Source organism: Triticum aestivum, chromosome 4D (genome assembly GCF_018294505.1).
Source record: "Triticum aestivum cultivar Chinese Spring chromosome 4D, IWGSC CS RefSeq v2.1, whole genome shotgun sequence".
NCBI lineage: Eukaryota > Viridiplantae > Streptophyta > Magnoliopsida > Poales > Poaceae > Triticum > Triticum aestivum.
The window spans coordinates 133,169,879-133,184,863 of record NC_057805.1 but is presented as its reverse complement, the minus strand read 5'-3'; the positions used below and the strand labels follow the sequence as shown (position 1 = coordinate 133,184,863).

The 14,985-nt window shown below is 49.2% G+C and overlaps 1 protein-coding gene across 1 annotated transcript; it reads right to left on the bottom strand.

The window, feature by feature from the left end:
* Positions 1–1,305: 1,305 nt before the first annotated feature.
* On the bottom strand, positions 1,306–5,431 carry LOC123096845 (ATP-dependent DNA helicase Q-like 1). The gene is made up of 10 exons (XM_044518616.1): positions 5,104–5,431; positions 3,892–4,277; positions 3,394–3,654; positions 3,139–3,302; positions 2,913–3,009; positions 2,776–2,819; positions 2,575–2,689; positions 2,139–2,492; positions 1,829–2,053; positions 1,306–1,734 (listed from the first exon to the last, which is right to left on the bottom strand). The coding sequence occupies exons 1-10, from the start codon at positions 5,210–5,212 to the stop codon at positions 1,624–1,626; spliced, it is 1,866 nt and encodes a 621-aa protein (XP_044374551.1). The 5' UTR covers positions 5,213–5,431; the 3' UTR covers positions 1,306–1,623.
* Positions 5,432–14,985: the final 9,554 nt, after the last annotated feature.

The window sequence follows — 14,985 nt, the reverse complement described above, 5'->3', positions numbered from 1 at the left end:
GAAGCCATAAGCAACATCTATCGCTACTCCTATCAACTTGATGAAGGGGTGCGTATTGTCGAGGCCGCCTGCCCAGACCTTACATCAAAGCCCAACATCTAAAATCAAAGACCTCAACCAAGCCGCAATCGTCTAGTCTGGGGCACACACCTATCCAGTGCACTCCCAGTGGGCATCGCATGCGCACGCTGCAGAGGCCGTCGTCATCGTCTTCCATCGACCTTGCCAGGTTGTCGTCGACGCCACTACAACGCTAGACAATGCCACCTTCCTACGCGCATCCATCATCGCGCATCCGTCATCGAGATCATGCAGCGCCACGTCGCCGAGACTCCATGTAGTCGATGTATCACATGAAACGCCGCTCCACCGCTGAAACAGTCCACTGGTCCCTCTAGCCAATGCACACCTCCAAGAATGACGCCCCCAAGGGGGGGGGGGGGAGGGGGACGTCACAAGAGCGTCGTCGTCATCCGATCAACTGATCTAGGGTTTCCCCCAGAGGTAGCGGATAGAGGTCTGGAGCTTCTCCATGGCGATGCCTTCAAGAAGGGGATGACACAAAAGAGTGGCGCCATCGCCGGCCTTTGCAACTAGCCAAGAGCAAGGTTTTTCGCCCGGATGTGCTCGACGATCCTCCATCTAGCATCTGTGCACGGGACCGCCACTGATCTCCGCTGCCGCACAGCGAGCAGGCCACACCGGCCAGATCAGATCCAACCGGAGGCCAGGCCACGCATGCAGTCGACCCGTCCACCAGGCCTTCCACGCCGCCACCGCCGATCCAAGGCCACATGGCCGCCGCCCGAAGCAGGGCTGGCGACCGCGCTGCCAAGACCCAAACGGTCGCGCCTCTTCATGCCAAGGGGCCTCACACCACTCCCATGTCGCGGGAGAGAGGAAGACCCCCGCCACCGCCGTCAGCCCCCGGGCTTAGCCCGGCAACGTCCCCTAGCGGTGACAAAGCAACGTCCCCTGGCGGTGACAAAGGGAAGGAGGTAACGCCCCTTGCGGCTAGGGTTGCGGCACCACCCGAGTTGCCCGAATGGGGGTGACACGGGGGTCAGGGTGGGAAGGAGAGAGGATGGTGAGAGGGCTACGGATCTGCTCTCCGTTGTGGAGGAGGTGGCAAAAGGAACGAGATCGAGCGGTGGCAGCGAAGCTCTCTCCCGCTGCGGCAAACGATCGCCAAATATTGACCATCCAAAAACTTCAGTCGTTTGTTTGCATGTTAGTGGAGACCACAGGATTCCATTGTGTGGGCTTAAGAAAATACCCGATGTTGATACTTTGAAGCCACTAGAATAAGAGTAAAAAAAGACACCTCTATTGTTATGGTAAGAATGTAGGCTTAATCAGCTCTTAACATCTTGATATGATTATAACAAGACTTCGAGGAACCGAGAGGAGAAACATAAAAGGGTTACGCGCTTATATATGCAGGGAAGAGCTATAATATGTGCAACATAACCCCCTCCCGTCCTCTGCATCCATCGTAAAGCCTGAACATCAAGTACAGTGACGGTGTGCATCACCATCACAAAGCTTGTACTGGTTCTGTAGGAACACAGCTTCTAAGTAGCAAGCCATCATGGAGTTAAGACCAACACTTTCTTAGTGCCCTCATGAAGCTTCCTTCAGACAGATGTCACAGGGGCTAGGGCCAACTTTACACCTTTGACTGTTGAACTGTTCGCCAAAGTGACCCAGAAGAGTCTGCCTGCGACACTCAGTCTGGAAAGAAATGAGCATTGTTCATAAATTGATTGCTGATGATTTTTCAACCACCTTGCTCTACACTTTTAGTTAGCCAGAGATTTTTATTTACCTTCAGCTCGCAATACCCCTGCATTTTCTTTGCTTGGTCCATTGCAACCTTGAAGGTTTCACTCTTGAAGTTATCCGCACTCCTCAGCATGCACACGATGCGGCTGAAGTCTTTCTTCTGATATAACACCACACAATGCGCTGGAAGGCCGTCTCTTCCAGCCCGCCCAGACTCCTGATAGTAGCTTTCTATCGATTTCGACAGCGTGTTGTGGACAACAAAGCGCTGAGTGGTGTCAGATTGAAAGGTTGCAGTTAGCAAACAATGTGCACAGGTATTCAAAATAAAAACATTGACTGAGAATACGTACCACATCAGGCTTGTCAATCCCCATGCCGAAGGCTATTGTAGCACAAATAACTTTGACCTCTCCTCTGTGCCACTTCTCTTGGACGCTGCTTCGCTGACGGGCCGCCAAGCCAGCATGGTAATGCGCACATTTTATCTTGTACTTCTCCCTCAAGAACTTGGCAGTATCCGCACATTCATTCTTCGAGAGGCAGTACACAATGCCAGACATGTTCATGAAACGCTCTTTCAGGAGCTCACCCAGCTGCATCTGGGGAGTTCTCGTCTTGCCAATCACCATGTAGTTGAGGTTGTGTCTGTCAAAGCTCCTCTTAAGTACCAAAGCGTTTGGGATCCTCAAGGTACTGAGGACGTCCTGCAAATTCCATATAAAAATTATAGCTAATAATTGGTGTTCCAAGCTGTAGTGTGGGAACAGGAAGGGAGTGCTTTAGTACCTTACGGACAGCTTCAGTTGCTGTTGCAGTTAGAGCCATGATTGGGACTCTAGGGAAGTGCTGTTTGAGGCATCCTAGGCCTCGGTAATCTGGACGGAAGTCATGTCCCCATTGACTTGGATAGAAATAGAAATCAGCAATATGTCAGGAAAAAAAAACTGCCTCTGGAAGAATATGACAAAGGTTTGATTTAAGCATTACCTTACACAGTGTGCTTCATCAATCACAAACCTTGCTAGCAATCCCTATCAAAAAGTCCAGGTTAGCATATCCTCTCGGGCCAAATAATAGAAGTACTGATCTCGGAAGTACTAGCATTTCAACAACATAATATATACCCTCTGGTGTAAGCCTTTGAGGATCTCCATGAAGGAATAATTTCCAGCCATTCTTTCAGGTGTGACATACAGAAGTTTGAAAGAAGGTGTGCCATTTCTGCAACGAGATGAAAACTTAAGTTACAAAACAAATGGCAGATCATTTCTTACACTGGAGGGGACATAGGAAAGAAAATCATGTGATAATGTAAACTAGAGATCGAATGAACTACGCAATAGTGTTTACCTAAGCTCTTGGATAACTGCAGATGCCTGTGCAGAAGTTTGCTGAGAATTCAAGAATGCTGCTTGTATCCCAAACTTGAAGGTTAAAGCAACCACCTGATCCTGAATAAGTGACAGCAATGGACACACAACAACAGTAACACCTGGGTGCAATGTTGCAGGGAGCTGCAAAGGTGATAATACAAATGAAGTTTTCAAATCTCGCAAAACAAACAAGATTAAAATAAGAATGCTGAACAAGGCAGAATTTAGTTACCTGATAACACAAGCTTTTGCCACCACCTGTTGGCATAAGTATAAAACAGTCTTTATTGTCCAGTGCAGCACTACAAGCTTCATACTGCAGGGGCCTAAAACTTTTGTTGCCAAAGATGACAGCATTGGCCAAATTGATGTCATCTAGAGAAGAAAGCTGCTCATAACTCAAAATTTCTCTCTTCAAAAGACATGCATTTGGCTGTCCCTCTCTATTTGAAGTTGGAGTTGTTGATTCATATCTCTTGGTTCCTTTGTTCACCTTCAAAACATAATTTCGAAACACAAAGAACAATGCCTATAAGATTAGCAGCAGGGTTGGAAAAGCAAAACTCTCTCTACTTTTGTGGAGATAATAATAGTATGTTTACTGTATCCATATGTGTGCAGGCTCAGTCAACTTATGTTACAGTATTTTCACAAGTACATATCCATCATGTGCACAATAGAAATGGAGATGGAAAAGACCAGTAATGGGAGAAATCAGGAGTTGGCTTACAGTAGATTTTGTTGAGCTTCTTGTCTGAGCTTTAGAGTTTCTTGTTTGTGGCTTCTTCTGGGTACCCACGTTATTATCACGGTGGGTGTTTGTTTCATCAAATATGTCAAAATCTGAATCATCAGAGGAAAAGCTCGATGTTTTTAAACCTTTCGGATTATGTTGACTGGAGGAGTCTGCCCTTTTGAACAAAGGGGTATCCAGAACAACTCCTCCTTTTTCATCATTTACACCCTTCCTCATCATTTCATTCAAATTGCCACAAGCTTCAGTCTCTATTGCATTCAGATCATCCCAGTCATCAGTAAGTTGTGTTGCATCAGCCAATGCAGCAATAAAATCATCGCCACAGTTCTCCACAGTAATGAAATCTTGGCCATCCTCTCCTGTGCCAGAACAATAAATTATCGCCCATACATAGTATCAACCAGCAAGATGTGAACCCAAAACTACACTGAAGCAAAAGCAAAGCATAATGTGTTAACTATGGATGGTACAGTTTATCCAAAAGCATCAGAAACCTCAGCACTAGTCACTTGATAATTCAATATAAAATGCTGCCGAAAACTAAACGTCTAAGTCAGCATACTGAGCAGGTTTCACTGAATTATGTTGTGAAGATGGGCAGGAGTACCAAACATATCTTTATTCTGTCGAATGCAGGCCAGGACCTTTGCTCATTCTATTAGGAGAAGTACACCAATTTCTTGACAGGGAGAAAAAACACCCAAACACTGGCTCACTAAAATGGTCAAAACAGAACATATATGTACACTTAAGAAGAAATGATTTGATTCAACACCTTCCATATCGCAAACCTACCTACCCAAATACTCAAAATGACTGCTCATTGTGATCAAAATGCAGTACTGTCAACACGTGCGAAACCAATAGAACAGGTAATACATTTTCCATAATTCATGATAACTGGTCCTCTCTCTATCATGAACCAAGTTTTTCATGCGCAAATAACAAGCTGATGTGTTCATAATGCATAAGCGGCATTGATCCTAGCAGCACACCCAAGCAAACCACCCCCAAAATGAAATGGTCTTAATTGGGCCGGGCGTCTCTCCCCTACAATTCCTACTACATTTTAACTCCTCGTTTCAATCAAATCAGGAGCTCGTCCCATGAAAACAAAACCAGCCGCAGCCAATCCGCCGTTAGAGCACGCGGGGAGGGGGGGAGGTGGGCGTAAGGCGGCCGTACCGTAGAGGTGGACGAGGCGGGAGAGGGCGGCTACGGCGAAGTCGCGGTCGAAGCCGTAGTCGACGGCCAGGTCCAGGAGACGCTCCCTCTCCCAGTGAGGCTCCTCCATCTCCGGCTGGCAAGCACGCCTCCGCCTCCCGCGGACGCCGGCACGGATCGAAACCCTAACGTCGGTGAGGGGGGGGACGCGGGAAAGAGCTGCGGCCTGCGGGTGCGGGCGCGCGCCGTCTCCTTTGGCTTAATTTTTGGCAGAATTTTTTTTGAGAATAATTTTTGGCAGAAATTGGTCGCGGCGTCTATTTCTCGCATTAAGCGACTACATTGTCGGGCCGGCCCGTTACGCGCGCGCAGTGAAAGAAAAACGGAAAACCATTGTTTTAAACCGGATGATTACAACGAGACGTAAGCCTCGTCCAGCGATTGACACGCGTCCTGGCTGGGCCCAGCGTGCCGCTCCCCATCTCGGCCTTATCCCACGCAGGGGAAGCCATAGCCACACATTTTTCTCGCTCGGGTCGTCTTCTTCACGCCAGTGCATCCCCTCCTACGGATCCCTCCTCTCTCTATCGCTCTCTCATGTTTGCCACTCCATGACCGTGATTTGCTCTACTCTCTGCACAGAGCTCCCTTCTCTTCCTGCTCCCTCTCACCACCGGAGCGACGGAGCGTTGCTGCTGCAGGCGACGATGCTCTGCTGCGACGACTGCTGCTGTCATGTATCGAGGGAAACTTCGACGCGTGCCACCGCCCGTCATGGCCGTCGGAGCTATTGCTGCTGCAACGGGGCGCATCTGCACATGGCCTTCGGAGCTGCGGTTTAAGCAACGTGCGTGGCTCCCTGAGCTGCAATGGAGCGCGTCGCGCTGCGACGGTGACCGCGGAGAGTGGCCGACGGGGGGCGCTGCAAACTCCGGCGATGTTACCGGGGGGGTGCAACTCCGGTGATGTTGCTTGGAGCTTGTTGGGAGCACCGTTGGTGTTGCAATGGAACAACGCCGGGCCGCCGGAAGCACGGCCGGCGCTGCATTGGAGCTTCGCCGGAGTTGCAATGGAGCTACGTCGGACGCCGTCGGTGCTGCACTGGAGCTCTGCCGGAGTTTCAATGGAGCTTCGCCGGAGCGTCGTTGCTGCGCTGGAGCTCCGTCGGGTTGCAATGGAGCTCACCGGAGGCCGTCAGTGCTGGCATTGAAGCTTCGCCGGAGCGTCGTTGCTGCGCTGGAGCTCCGTCGGGTTGCAATGGAGCTCACCGGAGGCCGTCAGTGCTGGCATTGAAGCTTCGCCGGGGTTGCATCAAAGCGCCGCCGAGGCTGCAATGGAGCGCCGCGGGGGCGCCATCGGTGATGCGCGGTGCTGCCGTGGGCTAGCGCTGTGTGTGTGCTGGCATGGGAGCTGCCGGATCCTGCGGCTGGGTGCGACTGAATCGGACGATTCTAGAGACGGTTTAAGTTTGCCTAAAATAAATCGGCTGACACCTAGCAGCGGCCAAGAAAAACGCAAGGAAAATGGGCAATCCTGGGATTCGGTCTACAGCGTGTTGCACGGAGCTCCTAGCCACTAGGCTCACGCCGAGTTAGAGTTAAAGTACTGGGCGCGCCCTACTCGAGGCATAAAGAGCCGGTTTTCATTGGTTTTTCAGGTTTTTCTGTATTTTCTGTTTTTCTTTTTCCCCTTCTTTCTTTTCTTTCTTCATATTCTTCTGTGCTATTGGGGTTTTCTTTTTTTTCGCTTTTTTGCTCTTTTTCCTTTTTCTTCTCCTTTTTTATTTTTTATTCTTTTTTCATTTGTTTCTTTGGTTTTCAATGCTTTCTTCGGGTTTTTTCTTTTTTTGTACATGTCAAAAAAATTAACAAGTGATCAACACTTGTTGTATACACGTTCAACATTGTCCAGACGTTATTTTGATATTTTTTTAAATACTTGTTCAACATTTTAATAGTTAGTCAACATTTTTTCAAATATTTGTTCAACATTTTTAATACTTATTCACATTTTCAAATACTTGTTCAATATTTTTTATATACTCGTTCAATATTTTTTAATATCTATTCAATATTTTTCAAATACTTGCTCAATATTTTTAATAATTATTCAACATTTCAAACACTTGCTCAATATTTTTAAAATTCTTGTTCAACAGTTTTTAATATTTATTCAACATTTTTCAAATACTTGTTCAACATTTTTAATACTTATTCATACTTCCAAATACTTGTTTAACATTTTTCAATTTCTTGTTCAACATTTTTCGTATACTCGTTCAAAAAAATTTAATACCTATTCAATATTTTTAATAGTTATTCAACATTTTCAAACACTTTCTGAACATTTTTTAAATTTTGTTCAACATTTTTAATACTTATTCAACATTTTTTCCAAATGTGTGTTTTGAAACTGTTTTTATAAAATATATATACATACATATAGATATAGGTAGAATATTTTGAAGTATAAAGAAAAGTACAAAACTAAAAGAAATAAGAACAGAAAAACAGAAAAAAAAATCAGGCGGTGGCGAGTGCGCGGCTGGGCCGGCCCGTCTGGGGCTCGCCCCGCGAGCGCATCCCCCGAGACATAAGGGCGCCCGAAATTAGTTTGATATCTTCAGCTGGGCTAGTCCGTGATCTGGGCTCTGAGATTATAAAAAGTTGGGTCCAAAAGGAGGTGGCAAAACAAAAACCCATTTGGCCAAGTTCACACCGCTCAAAATAAAAAATTTGGCAAGTTCACAAAGGCTGATGGTTTTTATACTAGGACGAATCGATCAGTTGCGCTAGTAAAATCCGGTATTAGTATCAAGTTTTCCCGTTTTATTATCAATAACCAGGGAAAATGTATACAAACTCGGTTCTGTGAAGCCCAAAAATAAAATTACTCCAGCCAGAAAGAAAAAATATAATCAAAATATAAAGTATAGAGGGGGAAGCTGGGAGCAGAAAGAAGGGAAAGGATCCAAGGCAAGGCGTGTTGAGCTGGTTTGTACTGTTGATGGTTGTTGCGCAATGAACACCACACAAGTCCTCACGTGCGTCTGCTGACCTGTCCTTTAGTACTACGTATGGTTGCACTTGCTAGTTGCTGCGTCGTGTCGCTTCTTTTTCTTTACTGCATCCATGGTGATGGTGTGCGTCTGTTTTGCATCTCTATGTTTTTTAAGAAACAAGAAGAGGGGAGCCATTTTTCATCTTTTGCTCGTACCCTGCACCATCTTTTGTGTAACATAACAGCAGTATTGCACAGGCGTGGTTGGAAAAAAAAAACTGGGTTGCAGATGAAGACAAATTGGAGAAGGGACGCAGCGCGCAGGGGAGGAGACGATAATGACGATGGCGTCGAAATTAAGATGGAAAAAGTAGGGCTGCATGCGGTTACGCCGTGAAGAGGAGAGGAGAGGACGGGATAGAGAGCCGAGCGTAGTGTGCCAGTGCAGTGCGTGCGTGCACCGGGAAACGAAACGGACACGCTCCCTAGCTATACGTGCTGTGATGTGCCGTCCCATTCTCTCGAGTCACTCTCTCTCGGCGCCCCCTCGCGGACTTTTTCACTGTTCTGATCCATTTGTCAAAGTTTAGCATAATTTAATCCATATTTGAAAGTTTTCTTTTGATCTGACCCATTTCAAGACGCCAGCAACCGTGGCGTCTAGATTGCACTGAAGACGCCACGAACTCTGGCGCCCTGGCCTACCTTCTGCTCAGTTTTGTGAACCATTTGACGTGGCAAAGGGCAGACACCACTAACCATGGCGTTTAGGTCCAAAAGGTTAAGTGACATGCATGCATGCACACATGCATTTTTCCTGTGGCGGTGGCTTGTTCACGCACGCATTAATCTGATCTGATGAGATCTGAGGCAGAAATATCTATACACTGTGTGCTAAATAGCTATTAGGCGATGCCAAAATACTATTTTTGCATCTATGATACGTGATCAATCATTTGACGGAGAAACCGTTAGAGCATAATCATTTGACGGAGATACCGCCAGAGCATCTACGGTCACGATTACCCAATCCGGCGCCCTATATGTCCGCGGACAGTGACCGGCCTCAAATTCTCGCCCGCACAGCCGCATACCTCATATCCGGCACTCTATATCCATACTATCCATGCAACTGAACTAGTCTACGTAGATCAAACGACGGACATAAAAATCGTCAGCAAACGGACATGTTCTAAACTAAAACAAGTAAAAAACAATAGTAAACGGAGGATGAGCGTCTTCACCACTTCCTCGCCGGCCCTTTGCCCTTCCGGCCATTGGCGCAGCTGTAGGCGTCCGCGGCAGGTGGTGTATCGTTGGAGTCATCGGAGTCAGGGTCGTGGTGGTCATCGTCGTCCGAGGAGGAACCGGAGATGACGATGAGCCCCTTCATCCGCCGGACGGCCTGGTCCTGCTGCCGCTTGAGCTTGGCCACCCGAGCCACCTTCGCCGCTGCCTCCGCCTCCTCGCGTTCCGACTGCTCAATGGCTAGCTGGAGCGCCTTGGCGTTCTTCCTCCATGTCGGGCATCGCCGGCACCCCGCGGCGGTGGCGAATGGATTGCTCCGCCGCGTCCCTCTCCCTTGCCTGCTGCCTCTCGCGGCGGGTGTCGTGGATCTAAGACTGACAGTAGAATGGGGGTAGATATGAAGAGGCAAGATCCTAGCTATGGCGAAGTTGTACACACGAGTTTTACGAGTTCAGGCCCTTCTCAGAAGAAGTAACAGCCCTACATCTCGGAGCCCGGAGGCGGTCGACTGGATTATGTGTGTGTGTGTGTGTGTGTGTGTGTTACAGGGGGTGCGAACCCCTATCCCAGAGGAGGGAGTGGCTTATATAAAGTGCGCCAGGACCCCAGCTCCCCTCCGTTACACAGAGTTCAATGTTCATAAAGAAGGAGCGTTACAGGTAACGTCCGTAGTAAAGTGTTATAAATGACTATTAAGTCTAAGAGTAAATGCCCGACCGTTGCTGCGTAGAGTGACTTTGGTCTTCTCTATGTCGAGTGGCTTCTGCAACTGGTCGAGTGACATTGACTCTCCCGAGTGGAATGCCTCTGGTCGAGTGGATGATGGTACCCTTCAAATGCTTCTGTCTTTAGGGTGATGTCCTTAGGGAAGGCGTCTAGGTCTGGCCTATGACCCTACCCTAGGTACATGGCCTCATCATTAGCCCCCGAATGGTTCATGGTTTGAGTGGAGAAGAAGTTGAAAATACTTCCGACTCAGCTCTTGCATTTTGGGAGCGTCTAGTTGGGATTGATGAATCAACATGGTGACATCGACTTCTTTTTCAGTCGCCTTGATCCATTCTTGTTTTTGTCGAGTGAACTTTTACTGAAAAAGCTTCGAGCGCTGATATGGAGAAAATCTTCCGTCTGACAGGTTGCTTTGTCGCCCGCGGATCTCGCGGGATTCAAATTTTTGGGAAGCGCGCGGGGCGGAGGAGGCCGCAGCAATCGGGCTGGATAAGGCAGGGCTGCCTCGATTTCCGTGCCACCTTTTTCGCCACGTATCGCTTGCGCGACTGTTGCGGGATTTGATAAGATCGTCCGGGTCCACAAGTCAGTCACTCAGAGGCAACCTTATATAAGGCGTCGGTCCGGGGTTTTTGAACAGTGCGCTTTCATTCTGCTTCTTCCTTCTCTGTTTTCTCCACCACATCTGCTTTTGCCCCGGCGCCGCCGCTCCGTTCGAGCTCCATTTGCCGTGATGGGGAAGGAGAAGACGGTAGCATTGGAGCGTGCGAAGAAGGCGACGGCGAAGGCGAAGGGGAAGAAGTCCAGCCAGGGCGGATCTTCCTCGAGGTCCGACCTGCCGCCGAGCTGGATCCAGGGCGACTGGATTCGCTCGGCGATTCGTCAGGACTACATCGACGACCTGGTCGAAGGGGGACTGATCCCCCATGAATCGGCGCGGCTCCCGGGGAACGAGACCGAGCCGTAGCCACAGGAGGGTGAGTGCGTTCTCCTCGCTACTCACGTCGACCGCGGGTTTTCCTTGCCTCCCCACCCTTTATTTCAAGGTTTCTTGAACTTCTTTGGGGCGCAACTCCACCACTTTACCCCAAACACCATCGTGTATCTTGCTGCTTTCGTGTCCATGTGCGAGAACTTCCTGGGCTGTCGGCCACACTGGGGCCTCTTCAAACACATATTCACGTGTCGTTCTCAGTCAGTCAAGAAGGCCAACCCGAGTGACGAGAGGACGCATGTGATCTAGATGTGCCGGGGTCTTGGAATTCAGATGAGGGGTAAAAGCTCTTTCCCAGCCATGATCCTTCCCGAGTCGGTCCGAGGGTGGCAATCGACCTGGTTCTACTGCAAGGACCAACCGACTCCAGGTCAGTCGACTGGACTTCCCCCCTTTTCCATGGCCCGAGTGGAGAAGCCCTCTGCTTTGAAAGTGACCCCAGAGGAGAAGGCACAAGTGAAGGTGTTGGTCGAGCGAGTAGTTCAGCTTGTCCGTGATGGGGTAACCGGTATGGATCTGTTGGAGGTCTTCCTCAGGCGACGCATTCAACCGCTTCAAGCTCGTGACCATCCGATGTGGATGTATTCGGGCACTGACGACACCACTCGGATCCATCCAGAGGAAGTCGATGAAGCTATGTTGGAAGGGTGGCTGAGGGGTATCACTGGCAACAAAGATAACCCTAGGGGATCCAGGAGGATCCCTCCACTCAACAACTCGTACGAAACAGACAAGGTATGACTCCAAATGGTTGAGTGTCTTCTTGATTTATCAAGTAACTGTTTGTTGTCATCCGACTGACTCCTGTCTTGATTGTTGTCTTCCAGGCCCTGACTGAGATGTACTCGATGCCCAACGGCGAGCAGGAGCAGGACCCAGAGGGAGAGGCGAGTGGAGGCGAAAGCGGCGAGTGGCATTCTGATGGTGAAGAGGACGAGGATAGCGACGACCCGAGTGATGAAGAAGAGGTCGACTCTCCTTCCTGTAGGGAAATACGATCCAAGCTTACTCACGATCCAGCAAGTGCCCGCGGCAAAGCGACCGCGCAAACTGGGCAGTCATCGAAGCGCCCTCGGACGTCTTCTCCAGCGCCGACTGAAAAGGCACCGAAGCAACCGAAAGCTACGCCGTCCAAACCGCCAAAAGCCTTGCCCAAGATCAAAGTGGTCATCCCCATTGCTTCCGGGTATTAGTTGGACTTGATTTCTTGTTTTAGTATGAATTTGGATTTGAGTCGATTCATTTCGACAGACATGACCGACTGAATTCTGAAATTTGTAGTGCTGCTACCTCTGGGACTTCTGCTTACAAGAATGAGGACGAGGAGATGGAAGATGCAGTCACCTCTAATCCGAGTACCACTCTCATAATCTTGTCTTTATTTTCTCGATTGTTTCGTGGGTCGACTGAATTCTGGTGGTCGATCTTTTTCGCAACTCTTCCCAATGTCATTGATCTTCCGGATGATGATGATGAAGACGTGCCGCTGAGGCCCAGGAAAAGAGGAAGTAGGAAGACGTCAGCCGACAAGGCGCCTCCGTCGACGCTGGTGACGGAACCGGTAGTCCAGGAAGCCGGTGACACCAATCGGACTGCTGTAACTTTTGCTATACCGCTGACGAGTGCTCAGCCTTCAGCGTCGACTGCTCAGACTCCAGACAATCCATCTTCACTCTTTGATGCACATCACGTCCCAGAGGACCAAGCGGGTGCTGCCAAGGAGGCTATTCGCCAAGCGAGCATCATGATGGAGCGGATGAAGGTGATCTGAGAGGCTAGCCAAGCTGCTTACGACGCTAGTTCAGCACTTCAGAACAACGTCCAGGTTAGTTGGTCGCCGACTGACCCTTCGGTTTGCCGCTTGTTCTGTTAGGATATGGTACCTAAAAACTCTCTTAGAGGAATCTTTCCATCGATCTGCGTCTTGCATTTGTACACCCACTGGGTGTTTTGACTTGTCACTAAGTAAACTTGCACTTTGAACTGACTATGTTGTTGCCGATTGAATCCTTGGGCCAGTGGGGGCACGCTGAGTGCACCCACTGGGTGTAGTCCCCGAGACCATAATTGACTGCGGGCAGTCGACTGTGGTCTGAGATCAGAATTTCCTCACTCGGCATGGACGGACCATGACGAGTGGAACCTGAACCAGTGGGGGCACGCTAAGTGCACCCACTGGGTGTAGACCCCAAGACCGTGGTCGACTGCGGGCAGTCGACTATGGCCTGAGAGCGACCTTTTTTTACACTCAACCTGGACAGACCGTGTCGAATAGAAACTGGACCAGTGGGGGCACGCTAAGTGCACCCACTGGGTGTAGTCCCCGAGACTAATGTTGGATGTTTGATTCAGCAGTAGTCTTAGAATTTGTTGACTTTAACGCTTTATCTCTCCGAAATAACCAATCTTTTCATCTGTCGACTGACTTGTTCTTTGGTTGCAGAAATCTTGTGATCTTGGAGCTCGTTTTGCTGAGCTGGAGAAGCAGCAGATTCAACTCAACCTCGATCTGGAGCTGGCCAAGACTACTCTGCAGAAAGCCAAGGATGAAGCCGCTGGTAAGAAAGACTTGTCGACTGATTTATCTCTGAACCGGATTTCATTCTGCTTTTCCTGAATCAAGCATTGTTTCTTTCAGAGAAACTGAACCAAGCTCTGGCGAAAAAGGATCAAGATCTGGCGGCCGCGCAGAAAACAGCTGATGAGAAAACCGCACTCGCTGAACAGAAGTTGGCTTCAGTCGGCAAACTGGAGGAAGAAAACGCCAAGCTAAAAGCTGCCCTTGACGAAGCCAATAAGGAAGCAACTCGCCTGAAGAAGGACAAGGACAATCTGAACGAGAAGATGGAAGGCATTGCTTGCAGGAGGAACGATCTGGAGAATTATCTGGGAAGCCTTGCTAAGAAGCTGTTCGTCATGCTTGAAGGTATTTTCTTTGACCCGACTGATTTGTTCCTGTCGACTCGGCATATAACCATTGACTCGTCCTTGAATTGTGCATGCAGAATTTTGCTGGAACTTCGAGGAAGAGACCGCGCGAATTGAAACAAGCTTGGACCCCATCAACTCTCCAGTGAAGGATGAAGCTGCCATGAACGTACACCGACTGGAATCTCGCATCGCTGGTGTTGTCGATTATCTTGCTCGACTGAAAGTCGCAATGTCGTGGATTGACACAGCTCTCTGGCCAATGGCGACGTTCCAGAATGACCTCGAGTCTCTAATGGCTCGGCTCAATCAAGTTCCCGGTCGAGTTCAAGAATGGAAGAAGTCTTCTGCCCAGTGCGGCGCTGATGTGGCTCTATCTCTGGTTCGTGTCCACTGCCGGGAAGCGCGGGAAGAGAAGCTGGCAGCGATCAAGGTTGCCAATACCAAGAGGCACGACTTCCATTCCTTCATGGAGACCTTCATTGCTGCTGCCACTCGGATTGCTGACGGAATCGACCTGGACAAATTCGTCGAGCCTGCCAGCCCTCCTCATGCGGAGTGAACAAACTTTTATGCCCCACCTTGAATTTGCCTCGGAATGCCGAGTGATTTTGTAACCGTTAAACTCCTTCGGGTTGAATGCCCGAGTACTTTAATATGCGGTCTTGAACTTTAGGATTTATCTGAAGTTGGTTTATCTCTGAATATGCTTGTGTTTGCCTTCGAGCGGAGCCTATTCTTCACTCGGAATAATCTTTGTACTTGAGATGCAGCCCTGAGGAGGAGGTTCCAGTCGACCTGCACCTCGTCGTCCTTGCAGATAGGGATGGAGCGCACGTTGTACTTGTGGCGCATCTCCGAAGGAGAAGGTTGTAGTCGACCTGCACCTCGTCGTCCTTGCGGATAGGGATGAAGCGCACGTTGTACTTGTGGCGCAGCTCCGAAGGAGAAGGTTGCAGTCGACCTGCACCTCGTCGTCCTTGCGGATAGGGATGAAGCACACG

Bases quoted from the DNA above. Each gene is read 5' to 3' on its own strand.
- LOC123096845 (XM_044518616.1), bottom strand. From the start codon at position 5,212: ATGGAGGAGCCTCACTGGGAGAGGGAGCGTCTCCTGGACCTGGCCGTC. The intron at 2,690-2,775 runs GTAATGCTTAAA...TTTCTATCCAAG, and splicing joins GATGAAGCACACTGTGTAAG to TCAATGGGGACATGACTTCC. The intron at 1,735-1,828 runs GTAAATAAAAAT...ATTTCTTTCCAG, and splicing joins AGGGGTATTGCGAGCTGAAG to ACTGAGTGTCGCAGGCAGAC.